The 16,093-nt window shown below is 48.0% G+C and overlaps 1 protein-coding gene across 1 annotated transcript; it reads right to left on the reverse strand.

Moving 5' to 3' along the window:
- Positions 1-8,994: 8,994 nt before the first annotated feature.
- Positions 8,995-14,977, reverse strand: LOC138764305 (uncharacterized). The gene is made up of 5 exons (XM_069940049.1): positions 14,672-14,977; positions 13,425-13,769; positions 12,673-12,930; positions 11,582-11,687; positions 8,995-9,405 (listed from the first exon to the last, which is right to left on the reverse strand). Exons 1-5 carry the CDS (start codon positions 14,760-14,762, stop codon positions 9,336-9,338), a joined length of 870 nt encoding a protein of 289 aa, XP_069796150.1. The 5' UTR covers positions 14,763-14,977; the 3' UTR covers positions 8,995-9,335.
- Positions 14,978-16,093: the final 1,116 nt, after the last annotated feature.

Genomic DNA, 16,093 nt, shown 5'->3' on the forward strand with positions numbered 1-16,093 from the left:
GCCTCGCAGGATACAGGAGCGCAGGTTTCAGTTTCTTCTCAAAACATTCGGACATCAGATCTTTAAACAGTCTTCGAGCGCGTACTACCTCCGGACTAAAATCTTCATAGACTCTTAGACTAAAGCCACGAACAGTCACATTTCCAAGTCTTCTGGCTGTACGAATCAATCTATCCTTTCTACTCACGTAATGCATACGGACCATCACCACTCTGGGTTTGGAAGCTTCAGCATTTCGGTTCCAGATACGATGTGCTCTATCAAGTAGCGGTGGATCAGCAGGGAATTCGGATGGGTATGCTTCTTTTAAAAGCTCGGCAAAAAACGTCAGGAGATCTCCTTTCTCAATGCCTTCAGGAATTCCAACCAAACGAATATTTTGTCTTCTGGAACGGTTCTCTGAATCAATGCTTTTCAGCTGGAGTGCTTCTAGTTGTTTAATTGCTTTGGAAAGTTTCTGTTCGACCTCAGTCAGTCTAATCTCTTTTTGTTGAACTTCAGTTTGAAGAGCTGCAATTAAGGTATGTTGTTTTTTGGTTTCAGCTTCTGAGGCAATTAAAGCTGTACGAAGTTCAGCTAGGTCTTTTTTGCGACAAACATCTTTGAATTCATCACGAAAGAATTTTAAAAAGTCAGTGAAGGTCATCTCACTTAGTTTAGTGTCTGGTTGTTTCTTCTCTTGGCCGTTACCTTCTTCTGCCCGGGTTTTAGATCGTGTAGCTTTTCCTTCAGTCATTTCTTCAAAATTTTCAGACTCAAGTATAATTAGAGAAATAATAAAGATCTTTCTCACTTCTGTGAAGTTAGTTCAAAGGTGGATACAGGTTAAAAATAGTATATTTTATGGAGCAAAAACCAAAACGTGTTCACTCCATGAGCGCCACCTGGAGACTCTCCTGCCCGCCAAACTGTGAGGCGGCAAGATGCATGGTTTGAGGCGTTATCAGACCACTGGCGGTGGTCAATGTGGCAGGCACCAAGAGATTTCTTTAGGCAGTCCTTGTACCTTTTCTTTGGTGCACCTCTGTCACGGTGGCCAGTGGAGAGCTCGCCATATAACATGATCTTGGGAAGGCGATGGTCCTCCATTCTGGAGATGTGACCCATCCAGCGCAGCTGGATCTTCAGCAGCGTGGACTCGATGCTGTCGACCTCTGCCATCTCGAGTACTTCAACGTTAGGGATGAAAGCGCTCCAATGGATGTTGAGGATGGAGCGGAGACAACGCTGGTGGAAGCGTTCTAGGAGCCGTAGGTGGTGCCGGTAGAGGACCCATGATTCGGAGCCGAACAGGAGTGTGGGTATGACAACGGCTCTGTATACGCTTATCTTTGTGAGGTTTTTCAGTTGGTTGTTTTTCCAGACTCTTTTGTGTAGTCTTCCAAAGGCGCTATTTGCCTTGGCGAGTCTGTTGTCTATCTCATTGTCGATCCTTGCATCTGATGAAATGGTGCAGACGAGATAGGTAAACTGGTTGACCGTTTTGAGTTTTGTGTGCCCGATGGAGATGTGGGGGGGCTGGTAGTCATGGTGGGGAGCTGGCTGATGGAGGACCTCAGTTTTCTTCAGGCTGACTTCCAGGCCAAACATTTTGGCAGTTTCCGCAAAGCAGGACGTCAAGCGCTGAAGAGCTGGCTCTGAATGGGCAACTAAAGCGGCATCATCTGCAAAGAGTAGTTCACGGACAAGTTTCTCTTGTGTCCTGGTGTGAGCTTGCAGGTGCCTCAGATTGAAGAGATTTAGAGAATTCTCTAAAGTTTTCATTAATCTCTGTTGGATTATATGTGATTTGTTTGTCTTTTTTCCTTGATGCCAATACCATTTTCTTAGCTTGTTCTGTCTTAAGCTGCCATGCTAGAATTTTGTGCGTTTTTTTTCTCCTAGTTCATAATATTTCTGTTTTGTCTTCATTATGTTCTTCTCCACCTTATATGTTTGTAGTGTTTCATATTTTATTTTTTTATCTGCCAATTCTCTTCTTTTAGTTGTATCTTCCTTCATTGCTAATTCTTTTTCTATATTTACTATTTCCCTTTCCAACTGCTCTGTTTCCTGATTATAGTCCTTCTTCATCTTGGTTACATAACTTATTATTTGCCCTCTAATGAACGCTTTCATTGCATCCCATAGTATAAACTTATCTTTCACTGATTCCGTATTTATTTCAAAGTACATTTTAATTTGTCTTTCAATTAACTCTCTAAAATCCTACCTTTTAAGTAGCATGGAGTTTAATCTCCATCTATACATTCGTGGAGGGATGTCCTCTAACTCTATTGTCAATATCAAGGGTGAATGGTCCGATAATATTCTAGCTTTATATTCTGTTTTTCTTACTCTATCTTGCATACGAGCTGATAACAGAAATAGGTCTATTCTTGAGTATATTTTATGTCTACCCAAATAATATGAATATTCCTTTTCCTTTGGGTGTTGTTTCCTCCATATATCCAAAAGTTGCATTTCTTGCATCGATTTAATTATAAATTTGGTTACTTTGTTCTTTCTGTTAATTTTTTCCCCAGTTTTATCCATATTTGAATCTAAATTAAGGTTGAAATCCCCTCCTATTAATATGTTCCCTTGCGTATCTGCTATCTTCAAAAAAATATCTTGCAAAAACTTTTGATCTTCGTTAGGTGAATATACATTGAGTAGATTCCAAAACTCCGAATATATCTGACATTTTATCATTACATATCTCCCTGCTGGATCTATTATTTCCTCTTCTATTTTAATTGGTACATTTTTACTGATTAATATAGCTACTCCTCTAGCTTTTGAATTATATGACGCTGCTGTTACATGTCCTACCCAATCTCTCTTTAATTTCTTATGCTCCATTTCAGTTAAATGTGTTTCTTGCATGAATGCTATATCAATTTTTTCTTTTTTCAGTAAATTTAGCAGTTTCTTCCTTTTGATTTGGTTATGTATTCCGTTAATATTTAAAGTCATATAGTTCAACGTAGCCATTAAATACTTTGTTTATCTTCCCTTTCTGTTTCTCCATCATCACCTTTCCTTCTTATCCATTTCTGCTTTCTTGTTTTGAACACTTTATAAGACAACATTTTTACTCTCATTACATATCTTCATCTCTCTGCTTGTTTTGTAGTTGTTCTGCAAATTTTCGTGCTTCCTCTGGATCCGAGTATAGTCTGTTTTTTGACCTTTGTATTCCAGTGGCTTTTTGTCTTCTCTTATTTTCTTCATTGCTTTCTCCAATATATTTTCTCTTGTTGTATATCTTAAGAATTTTACTAAAATGGATCTTGGTTTTTGCTGCGATTGTGGTTTCGGGGCTAATGTTCTATGTGCCCTCTCTATTTCCATTTCTTCCTGTAATTCTGGTCTTCCTAGGACCCTGGGGATCCAATCTTTTATAAATTCTCTCATATTCTTGCCTTCTTCATCTTCCTTAAGGCCCACTATCTTTATATTATTTCTTCTATTATAATTTTCCATTATATCTATCTTCTGAGCTAACAGCTCTTGTGTCTCTTTAACTTTTTTATTAGATTCTTCTAATTTCTCTTTTAAGTCCTCTACTTCCATTTCTCCGATTATTTCTCATTCTTCAACATTATCCACTCTTTTTCCTATCTCTGATATGACCATTTCTATTTTATTCATTTTTTCTCCTGCATTCTTAATTCTTCTTTTTATCTCATTAAATTCTTGTAATTGCCATTCTTTCACTGATTCCATATATTCTTTAAAAAAAGATATATCCATTATCCAGCCTTTCCCTTCTTCTTCCATTTCTCTATGTTCTCTATGTTCTTCTTCTTCTTCCTCTGGGTTGGCCATCTGTTGTTTCCTTGTTTTCTTTTTGTTCTCTTCTTTCTTGTTGTCGTTATTTTCTATGTTCTGCTCTTGTTGGTGTGTTGCAGCTGTCACTCTCAACTGTGAAGATCGACTTCGCAGCTGTTCCCCCCTCCCGTCAGTGTGTTTTTTTTGCATGCGCGGTTGCGCACTTTTACTCGGCTCCGCGAGCCATTTTTGTAGTCCCGAGCTCAGGACTTCCACTGACCTGAGGGAGCGGGCTTCTCTCTCCGCGGTGGGCCCCCTCGGACAGGTAAGGCCTTCACCTTCTTCTTCCGACGTTCTTTCATCTTCTTCCCGTTGTTTTCAACTTTTCTCTCTTCGCTGCCATTTTCTTCTCACCTTTATTTTTACTTTGTTTTAATTTTTACTCTTGGACCTTTGTGTTTTGTGGGTTTTTTTTCAACTTTTCCGGAGAGGGCTGGAATTCCCTGACCGGCCACTACTCCATCACGTGACTCCCCGGATTCTTGTTTTCGATGTGATCAGATGGCCAATAGTTTTTTGGATACTGTTGGGCTTTGTGATCGATTGCAACAGTTTTGGAAAGGTATTCAATCTGTTTTTAACAGTTTATATAATATCCATCTTGTATTAGATCCCGATATATTTTTATTAGGGAACATGCAATCTTTAATCGATTTAGGTTTAGAGGATTATCAGATTTCATTTATTTATTTAGTTTTAGTTGTGGCTAAGAAATGTATAGCACTTGCTTGGAAAGATAGAAATATACTAACTTTAGATAAGTGGTATTTGGAAATGAAATTTTGTTTGACTATGGAAAGGATATCTTTTTCAATTCAGGATAAGATGTCTTTTTATAAGTTAAAGTGGACTCCGTTTGCTAATTATATGCATTTAAGTTTGATTTAAATATATATTTAAGTGTGATATTTTAGTATTGACAATTTTTTTTTTGTTGTTAGAATTTTTTTAGGTTAAGTTTTATCTCTTTTTTTTGTAAGTGGGTATTTTTTTTCCATATATAATATTGTCAATTTTATTAACTCTTCACTCTTTAATTTGTGGGGGAGGGTTGGACTAATTTTAAGTTAGACTATTAATATTGTGTTACAATTAACGGGGGGGTATTTTGTGTAGTTTTCTGATGTAATATTGTAATCATACCTTTTTTAATTTTTTTTCTGTTTTTCTTTAAATGTAATTCTTTATTGTATTCATGTTATAAAATTTTAAATAAAGTCTTCAAAAAAAAAAGAGGTGGTTGGTGGAGACCAGTGAAATAGGGGCACTTACGAGAATCTTAGACAGGCACATTGGATGCAGGAAAAAAAGAGAGATTTCCGGGTATGAGGAAGGGATAGGGTTGGATTGTGGGCTGCGTTTGTATAAAATTCGGCAAAACCTTGTGGGCAGAAGGGTCGGCCCTGTGCTGTAACGTTTCAGAGCTGGGAGGTCCTGCTGCAACTGTACAAGGTCTCGGTGAGGCCGTGTTTGGAGCACTACATGTGCAGTCCAGGTCTCCTTCCTCAAGGAAGGACGTACTGACTTTGAAGGCAGGGAAGAGGAGGTTCACCAGGTCGAGAGGGTCAGCCTATGAGGGGATATTGAATCATCTTGGTCCCTACTCGCTAGAATTTAGAAGAATGAGAGGGGATCTTGTAGAAATGTAAAGGCGTCGATAAGATAGAGTTGTTCCCATTGGTGGGGGAGACTAGTACTAGGGGACATCTCCACAAGATTCGGGACAGTAGATTTAGGATGGAGATGAGCAGGAACTGCTTCTCCCAGAGAGTGGGGAATCAGTGGAATTCGCTGCCCAATGAAGCAATGGATGTGACCTCAGTAAATAGATTTAAGACCAGGTTGTGTAGATTTTTACATTGTCGGGAAATGAAGGGATGTGGGGAAAAGGCAGGTCGGTGGAGATGAGCCCATCATCAGATCAGCCAGGATCTCATTGAACGACATAGCAGGCTCGATGGGCTGAGTAGCCAACCCCTGCTCCTGTTTCAGATGTCATGTTCTTTTTGCCCATACCTTGATGAAGGGCAGGGGCCCGAAATGTCAGTGATCTAATCTTTCCCTTCTACGGACGCCGCAAGACCAGCTGAGTTCCTCCACGTTAACCATGATCATGGCCTCTGTAGACTTTGGCGTTTCATGGGAATTCTACGAGTTTGATTTGCTATAAATATGTTTTCAGTCATCTGGAATAAACAATTAACTGTACCGGCGGCTACACTGCTAACTGAAGGTTCGCACAACCAAACAGGTTGAGTTCAGTGAGCAAAACCGATTTATATAAAACTGGCCTTATACTTCCAGCCCGGACCTGGCTGAGAACCACGCTGGGGGACCCTGACGTCACCAGGGTGTCACGTGGGTCCCCAAGCACGGGCTTCTGAGCCTGGTGCCAAGGTTGGGAGGAAACTCCCAACGGCGCCATTTTGGCCGGCTGCCCCATTATGTGCGTGGAAAGCGGGGCCGGTTCACCTGCCTAATGGCGTACCACCACACAGCACCCCCCCCCCCCCACAGAACCGGCGCCAATGTCCTTTTTGCCGGGCGGCCTCGGGTTGGGCCACAACTACTGGTTTGGTAGGGTCGAGGTGGGCTGGCTTTAACCTGTCCACTTTAAACAGTTCCCTCTTACCACCAATGTCCAGTGTGAAAGTGGATCCTGAACACTGGATGACTTTGTACAGCCCTTCGTATGGTCTTTGTAGAGGTGCTGTGGATGGGCCCCGCCTGATTAAAACGTACACTGCAGAGTACAGCTCGCTGGGGATGTAAGAGGCCTGTGTGCTGTGTCTGGGCAGCGGTGGAGGTGTGAAGGAGTCCAACTGGGCCCGGAGGCGAGTAAGTAGACTGTGCGGTGACTGCTGGGGGTTGTGAGGTCCGTTGACAAACTTATCGGGCAGAGCTAGCAGTGCACTGTAGACCAGCTCGACTGATAACGTCTGTAGATCTTCTTTGGGTGTCGAGCGGATGCCCAGGAGCACCCAAGGCAGCTCGTCCACCCAGTCAGGGCCGGTGAGACGGGCCATAAGTGCCGACTTAAGGTGGCAGTGCAATCGCTCGACTAGCCCATTGGCCTGTGGGTGACAGGCCGTGGTGTGATGTAGCTCAATCTCCAGGCTGTTGGTGAGCTGTGCCTGGAATGAAGCGGTTATAGAAATTGACCATACCCGTGAACTCCTGTAGCCCCTTGAAGTTGTCCGGGCGTGAGAACTCCCTGATTGCAGCGACCTTCATACCAGCAGGTGTGGCTCCTTCGGCCGTGAGGGTATGGCCCAGGAACTGTATGGACACTTTCCTGAACTGGCACTTGACCAGATTGATCGTTAGGCTGAAGTCAGCCAGTCGGGAGAAGAGGGTGTGCAGGTGAGACTTGTGTTGTGTCCGGTCTCTGCTGGCAACAAGGATGTCGTCCAGATAAATGAATACAAAATTCAAATTCCTTCCCACAGTGTCCATAAGGCGCTGGAAGGTCTGGGCAGCGTTCTTGATCTCGAACGGCATGTGTAGGAACTTGAACAAGCCGAAGGGGGTGATGATGGCCGTTTGGGTATGTCCAAGGGATGCACCAGGATTTGGTGATACCCACGCACCAGGCCAACCTTGGAGAATACCCTCACGCCATGCAGGTTGGCCATAAAGTCCTGGATGTGAGGGATCGGGTAACGGTCATGTACTGTCACTTTGTTAAGTTGTCGATAATCTCCGCAGGGGTGCAAGCCACCGGAGGCTTTCTGGACCACGTGGTGTGATGAAGCCCAAGGACTGTCGGAGTGTCAAATGATCCGCAGCTCCTGCAGATGCAAGAACTCTTCCTTCGCTATCTGGAGCTTATCCAGCGGGAGTCGGCATGCCTTGGTGTAGACCAGTGGTCCTTGGGTGGGGATGTAATGAAACACCTTGTGGCATGGTGAGGCGGCAGAGAACTGCGGCTTGAGGAGGGATGGGAACTCATCCAGGATATGCTGAAACTTGTCCTTGGGCGTGCTGGCCATGGCTATCTGCGGCTACTCTGTGCAGGAGGCGTTGAGGCGAAAGGATTGGAAGGTACGGGCATCTACCAGTCGCCTACCTCAAATGTCGACCAGGAGTCCGTGGGTGAAGAGGAAGTCAACACCCAGTATGCTAGTTGGAAGGGACGAAACGGTGAACCTCCACGAGAACTTCCACTAGCCGATCTGGAAGTGGATGGTCTTGTCTCCATATGTTCGGATCTCTGTTGAATTGGCTGCACGGAGGGGAGGTCCTCGATGGATGTGGCCGGGATGACACTGATCTGGGCCCCGGTGTCAATGAGGAAGCATCAGCCGCTGACTGAATCCCACAGGTAGAGAAGGCTGTGTTCTTGGCCAGCCACCACAGCCATTGACAGCAGCCGGCCTGCTTGTTTCCCTGGAATGAGCAGGCCTGATGACACTGCTGAGCCTTGGCTCCCTAGTGCTGGTGGAAGAAGCAGAGGCCTGAAGTGGGTGACTTGCTTCTGGCTATGCTCCTTGAAGCCCCTGCTGGGAATGGGTGTTCCACCACAGCGCTAGAGGAAGGCTTGGCATGGTCATGCCCATGACTCGTAACCTGCTGGACTGCTGAGACCTCTGGGAATCATTCCAGCTATAGCTCCTGAGCCTTTTGATCAACCTTCCTTGGGTCTACGAAGCTCTCCTGGGACAGTAGCTCCCGAATGTCTTCAGGAAGATGGTCGAGGAAGTTGCGATCGAAGAGTGGGCACTTGGTGTGATCGCCCATGAGCACGAGCATCTTGTCCATCAACTCGATTGGAATTCTGTCCCCCAAGGCGTCGAGGTGCAGCATCCGAGCAGCACGCTGGTGCCTGGAGAGGCTGAGGGATCTGGTGAGCACCTGCTTGATGGTCCCGTACTTATCTTCCACGGGTGGGTGCTGAATGAGGTGCAGCACTCATTTGGCAGTGGCCTGGTCCAGGGCGGCGACCACATGGTAAAACTTAGTCGAATTCAATTAAATCTGGTGGAGGTGAAACTGAGCCTCTGCGTGACTGAACCAGGTCTCTGGCTCCTGAACCCAGAAGTCAGGAAGCTTGATGGCTATAGCATTGATTGAAGGGTCCTTCTTGTTGGGTTCAAAGATGTTTGAACCTGTCGGAGTCACCAATTGTAGCGGCAGCAACACTGTTAACTGAAGGATCGCACAACCAGACAGGTTGAGTTCAGTGAGCAAAAACTGATTTACTGCAGGCTGCCTGGCTGGTCTTATACTCCCAGCTCAGACCTGACTGAGAACTGCACCAGGGGGGCCCGACGTCACCGGGGCGTCACGTGGTTCCCTAAGCGCGGGCTTCTGAGCCTGGTGCCGAGGTTGGGAGGAAACCTCCGACAGCGCCACTTTGGCCGGCTGCCCCTCCGCGTGCATGACAAGCGGGGCTGGTTCACCTGCATAATGGTGTGCCACCACATGACCTCAGTTAAGTCATCATGATTGTCTGTAGCCATCTGGAACCTTATTCCTGGCGATCTGGCCATTGGCTGCTCCCTCCCCGAGACTTGTGGTCACATTGAATTGCAGAGGGAAGCCCATATGGCCCCACTTCTCCGCCTCTCTTCTACGAGATGCCGGACCCTGTGGTGGAGAGAATAAGAGTCACAAGGGGCTCAACAGACCTGGAAATAGGCCCTTCTGCCCATCACTTCTGAGCTCACCTATTTGCTCACGTGAGTGACCCCATTTGCCTGCATTCGGCCCAAGCCCTTCCATCCTTAAAAAAAGAAATGGTGGTGGGGGGGGGGGGGTGGGGCGTTGTGCCAGATCCACTGTAAAGCCAGTGCTGCTGCTTGTGCGGACCTGGGAGTGTGGGGAGTGGAGTCATGGTCCTGCTGCCTGGTCATGATGTTGACAGCTCCCGAGAGGCTTTCTCCCTTTCCACCACTGCCTGGTCCAGAAGCCCTGTTACAGAAGGAGGTGCTCCATTTGCACCCACACTCTCCTCTCTCACCACCGTTCAGGGCCCCAAACAGTCCGTCCAAAATCCACAGGGATCCTCTGTGGCATTCAGTTCTTCCATTGCAGTCTCCTCTACGTAGAGGGATTCAACACAGTCAGGAAGATCACTTTGTTGGGCACCCCAGCTCTATCTGCCATAAAAGCGTGGATCTCCCAGTGGCCACCCATTTCAATCCCCCAACCCATTCCCTTGCCGACCTGTCTCATGTACGGCCAGACCGAGACTACCTGCGAATTGGAGGAACAACATTTCATCCTCCAACTGGAGGGTATTAACACTGACCACTCCGATTTCCATCAGCCCCCAACCCCACCTTTTACCCTGTTTCCTTTCCTCCTCCCTCTCTCTCTCCTTTCAAGGTGGCACCAAAATCAATTCTCACCTCTCCTTTCTTCTGTCCTCTTATCACATCCAATTAAAGACCCCCCCCCCCCCCTCAGTGTATGGCAACTTATGGGGATTGGTAGATACCGGATAAGTGAATTTTCCAGTCGCTTGAGATTGCGTGATTGGGAACCAACGGTGAGGCGTGTCAATTTAAAAAATTTTTTAGACAGGCCCTTCTGCCCCTCGAGCCCGCACCGCCCAATTTACACCCCATTAACCTACAACCCACCCCGGTACAGAGGCTGTCGGGTTGTTTGAATTCCAGATAATGGGGTGTTACTGTAACACCTTTTTGACTGTATTCCTACCCCTCCCATTCTTTCCGTTCCACCAGGCTTTTCACCGGGGTGGCGGGGGTGGGGTCCACCGGTCAGCGCAATGCTGTAACGGCACCAGAGACCGGGATGGGGGTTCGAGTCCTCGCGCTATCTATAAAGGAGTACGTTCTTTTGGTTTCCTCCCATAACTTACCGGGATTGTTGGTCAATTGGATCTAAATGGGCTGTGTGGGGTCGTTGGCCTATTACGGTGCTGTATGTCTTAATTTTTAAAAATTGAAACTTTAAATTTAATATAGGCCTTGGGGAAGGGCTCAGGCCCGAATCGTCGTGTTAGAAACAGAATTACCTTTAAAGAAATTGCTCTAGACAAAAATTGAGAACAAAGAACATTTATTATACAACAATGCAAAGTTGGGTGCTTCCCCTTACCCTGGGAATACACACACACACTGGGGCTCACCCAACTTTTATACAGTTGATTTCAGTATAGGAATACCCTCCCCCTTACATTCTTCTGCCTCCTGCTGGAGAGGTTTGGCATTAGGCAATCCTGCCTGCCTACGTGCTGTTTCTGTGCACTTGGTGGACCAGGGGGTATCCTGTCGGTGTCCCTTCATGTTATTGTCCTTATTCACACCTTCCTGATTCTCGGAGCTACAGTCTCTTGATAATGCAGATAACTTTGTAAATCTATGTAAGGTTAACTAATTAGATATGTAGAACTTAGTACTTCTGTCTAGGGCTAGGAGACCCTTATCTCATCCAGACTACCTCAACTTTCTACACTCTATTGTTCCTTACCGCTCCTTATCTTATTCATATGGTGGGCTCATTGATCTTGTCACAAAGACTAGAAGATTCTTATCTTAAATGTGCTGACTCTGCTTTCCTGCATCCTAATTCCCAAGCTCATCCTGTTTGTACTGGTTACATTCATTAACTAATATATGAATTTTAGTTTACTTTATGTTCATAATTTTAGATCAGTTTTCTCATCTCTCACAGTCGGGAATGCATCTTTACCTCCTACGTTCGCTGCGAGATCAGCCGTGTTCCTCCAGCATTTGCTACAATCTCAGCGTCTGCAGGCTTTCGTGTTTCACTCCCACCTCCACACATTACTCACCAGAGAACAGTGGTGATCAGACCCAGGAACGCGAACACACCGATTACTATCAGGCAGGTGTAGATGTTCCTCCTGTGTCCGGTGCAAAACGCGAACCCGTCCGATTCTGCAATGTTAAGAGAAAAAAAAATGCATTACAATCTCACTAGAGAGGAGGCCATTCAGGCCATCAATTCGATGCTGTGTCGAGGGTAGCCCGCCAAAGCTTTTCATTGCCTCACGAAAGCCGCCAAGACTTAAGGGGCCCCCTCCCAACCTGAGAACCCCCCCACTTTCCTGTCAGGTGGTTCTCAAACTTTTAGTCCGCCTCACGTACCACCTTAAGAAATCCCATGACCATCTCAGAGCACCTGTGGCAAAGGTCTCCATGGGGGCTCTGTCATTGATAAGGGATTGCTTCAGGTGGGGGGAAAAAATTCAAACCACAAGAGGGCACAACTTCAGGATGGAAGGGCCGTCTGCTCAGAACAGAGTCGCGGAGGAATTTCTTCAGCCGGAGGGTGGGATTTGTAGCCACGGGTGGTTGTGGAAGCCGGGTCATTTCAGGGCGTCCAAGGTTAACGAGAGAAGGCCGGGCAGCGGGGCCGATTGGGAGAATGGATCAGCTCGTGATCGAATGGTGGGGCAGACTCGATGGGCCGATCGGCCTTTTCCTGTTCCGACGTCTTATGGTGACCAGAGCAGCGAGGGACTCGGCGGCTGCGGGACCCACACGGGCTCATGGGAATCAGGTATCGGAGCGGGGATTCCAGAGGGTGCCGAAGGGCGCTGAAGGGCTTCCCGATCGTGCAGGAGGTTCGGAACTGGAGCCCGGGCGGCGGACGGATCGAACAGGAGTCTGTACGGGTGCAGAAGTCGTGCGAGGCGAATCCCCAGACACTCAAGTGTATCTTGATTTGCTTTGTACCAGATCATTGGGTGTATTTAAGGCAGAGATTTATGAGCCAGGGAGAAGGCCGGGCTGAGTGGGAGAATGGATCAGCAGTGGTTGAATGTGGGGCAGACTCGATGGGCTGAATGGCCTATTTCTGTTCCTACATCTTATAATTGTGCTCTACCGGCTTTAGTCATTGGGAGGGGCAGCTGCACACCTGTGAGTGAGAAGTTGGCGGACTGCGTGCTGATCTGGTTTCGAGCCGTGCACGTGTAGACACCACAGAGGATGCGGTTGGCGGACAGAAGGGTGAGCCGCTGCCCCTGCTTGGACAGGGCCACCTGGCCGATCCTCTCCACACTCTCGCCGTCCTTCAGCCAGCGGTAAAGGGGCTGGGTGCCGTGGGTGGCCGCGCACGTCAGCGAGGAGTTGGCCTCGGACGGGTGCTCCCGGATCACCAGCCCCGAGAGTTTTTCTGCCCGGTGGGAGAAAAGGGAAGAAAGTCAGGGTGCTTGGCTGCGCTGGGGTGGCGGTCTGAGGCGGGACGAGTCCCAAGGGGCTCACTGTACGCCAAACCAACTTGTGCGCAACGTTCGAAGTCAGCACTGACCCAATCCGAACCAGAATAACAGCTCCATCAGGCTCAGTCAAGCCATCAGGTGTATCACAGCTCTCCCCCTACCTCCCTACACACCCCCACTCCCAGTCAACTATACCCCTCCCATGTCTCTGTAACCCTCTCTGGACCCCAACACCCCTCCCTGTCTCTGTAACCCACTCCGGTCCCCTACACCCCTCCCTGTCTCTGTTAGCCCCTCCAGTCCCCTACACCCCTCCTGTTTCTGTAACCCCCTCCGGTCCCCTACACCTCTTCCTGTCTCTGTAATCCCCTCCGCCCCCCAGGGAGCGTGTTGGAGTTTATAGGGGATCCAGGGGAGGGATCGGTGTTTACAGGGGGTCCGGACTCACCGTAAGCCCGCACCGAGGTTGGTGTCGTGATCTCCAAGCCCTGGTGGTCGGTGAGGATGATCAGGTAGGTCCCCGCGTCCATAGCAGTGAAGTTGAGGATCTGCAAGGATCCAGTCGTCGGGCTGAACCTCACCCGTCTACTGTAACTGGCAGTGAGGATGATCTCGGAGTCGGAGAAGAGGTACTGGAATATCCGTCGGGTGATCTGTCGTTGCAGCTTGCAGGTCAGGCTATGCAGGTGCCGCTGGGCGCCCGGTTCGTAGACGGAGCCGAAATCCAATGCTCGCCCCTCGAAGCCGTACAATTCCTGAGGGCCCTGTGACGAGGTCGCGGCGAGCAGGTCACCTACAGGGGTCGGGGAGAGGCCGGCGTGCGGGTTAGACTTTGTGAGATCGCCAATGAAGTTCCCCTACCCCTCTCTCCCCCCTACCCCTCTCTCCCCCTACCCCTCTCTCCCCCCTACCCCTCTCTCCCCCCTACCCCTCTCTCCCCCCCCACCCCTCTCTCCCCCCTACCCCTCTCTCCCCCCTACCCCTCTCTCCCCCCTACCCCTCTCTCCCCCCTACCCCTCTCTCCCCCCTACCCCTCTCTCCCCCCTACCCCTCTCTCCCCCCTACCCCTCTCTCCCCCCTACCCCTCTCTCCCCCCTACCCCTCTCTCCCCCCTACCCCTCTCTCCCCCCTACCCCTCTCTCCCCCTACCCCTCTCTCCCCCCTACCCCTCTCTCCCCCCTACCCCTCTCTCCCCCCTACCCCTCTCTCCCCCCTACCCCTCTCTCCCCCCTACCCCTCTCTCCCCCCTACCCCTCTCTCCCCCCTACCCCTTTCCCCTCCCTCCCTCTCTCCCCTTCACCTCCTCTCCCTTTCTTTCCCCTCCCATCCTCCCTTCACCTCTTCCTCCCCTCCCTTCTCCCCTTCCTCCCTTCCCCTCTCTTCCCTCACCATGCCCTCTCCTCCTCCTCCCTCCCTTCCCTCACCTCTCGGGGAACCAAGGCCCACGGATGTCACCCACTTGGCACCGACTCTGTTCCAGGACACCCGTCATGAGGGAATTCATAACCCCCACCCCACCCCACAGATAGAGCATTGGAATATGCTATCCGAGGAGGTTGGGAGAGAGGAGAGACCCTCAACATCGTTGGAAGAGGTGCTGGTCATCAGAATAGATGTCGTCAGGGAGCACTGACGCGATGGGTTGAAGGGCCTTGCCGCAGGGACGATTTGGGGAAAGCTCTCCGAGGCGCTTACCTGTCAGCAGCAGTAGGGTGACCACGATCGCTCGATGCCACCGAGAGCTCGTCGCAAAGGGATCGGCTCGATGGTCATCCCAGGGGCTCATCGCTAAGGTCACCAGATCGAGCCTACTTACTCTTTCTCCGTCTTTCCCTCTTTCTCCGTCTCTCCCTCTTTCCTTCTCTACTCTGTCTCTCTCACATTCATCCTCTCTCCTCTTCTCTTTCCCTTACTCTCTCCTCCCCTATCCCTCTCTTATTCTCCCATTCTCCATTCTCTCCCCCTCATTTTCTCTCTCTCTCTCCTGACCTCTCCACGAGGGTGATTCACTAAGACTAAATTGTCAATATGTTTTTCAAAATGCATTTACTAATTCATGACTCACTCAATAGCTCGTGCAACTTTGCATCCAGAAACTGGGTGTGGTACATGTACATCTGAGCATTATGAAAAAATTCATAATTTCAAAGTCCCTGCACAGAGATTAGATGAGATGTTTATTGTCACGAACAGAACACCAAGTTTGTTGATGACGACGGTCGTTGAAAAGAGGTGGAAACTCTCGTGAACTGGCGCGGGGGTAACAACCTGAATCTCGAACGACTGCCCTCCGCACCCATCAGCAACTCTACGGTGGAGAGAGGGGAGACACCAAGTTCCTTGGGAGTTCACTGAACTTATGATCGATCGTGGACGCTCGACATTTCCCCCCCCCCCCCCCCCCCCACTTGACGTGATCAACTGGGATTGTCTTATCAAAGCAATTTAACTTAAGCAGGTCAACGCGGCAGGGATGCCCACTATCACCATTATTGTTTGCGCTAGCTATAGAACCACTAGCAGAATCGATAAGAATAGATAATAATATAAAAGGAATAAAAATAAAAGACAGGGAATATAAAATCAGTCTATTTGCGGATGAGGTGATAGTGTACTTAACAGAACCAGAACTATCAATAAAAGAACTATATAAGAAATTGAAGGAATATGGAGAAGTGTTGGGATACAAGATAAACGTAAATAAAAGTGAAGCAATGCCTATGAATAACGCGGATTTCTCAAAATTTAAGGAGGAATCCCCATTCAGATGGCAAACGCAGGCAATAAGATACCTAGGTGTGCAAATAAACAAAAATCTAGGCCAATTATATAAACTCAATTACAATCCACTAATGAAAAAACTACAGGACGATTTAGAGCATTGGAAAGAGCTACCACTAACACTGATAGGAAGGATAAACTGTATTAAAATGAACATTTTTCCAAGGATACTATACTTATTTCAGGCATTGCCAATACAACTGACAGAAAAATTCTTCAAAGAGTTAAAGAAAATAATAAGGAAATTTTTATGGAGAGGGGGGAAACCGAGGATAGCACTAGATAAATTAACAGAATGGTATAAACAAGGAGGCTTACAATTGCCAAACTTCAAAA

This window comes from Narcine bancroftii, chromosome 5 (assembly GCF_036971445.1).
Source record: "Narcine bancroftii isolate sNarBan1 chromosome 5, sNarBan1.hap1, whole genome shotgun sequence".
Classification (NCBI taxonomy): Eukaryota; Metazoa; Chordata; class Chondrichthyes; order Torpediniformes; family Narcinidae; genus Narcine; species Narcine bancroftii.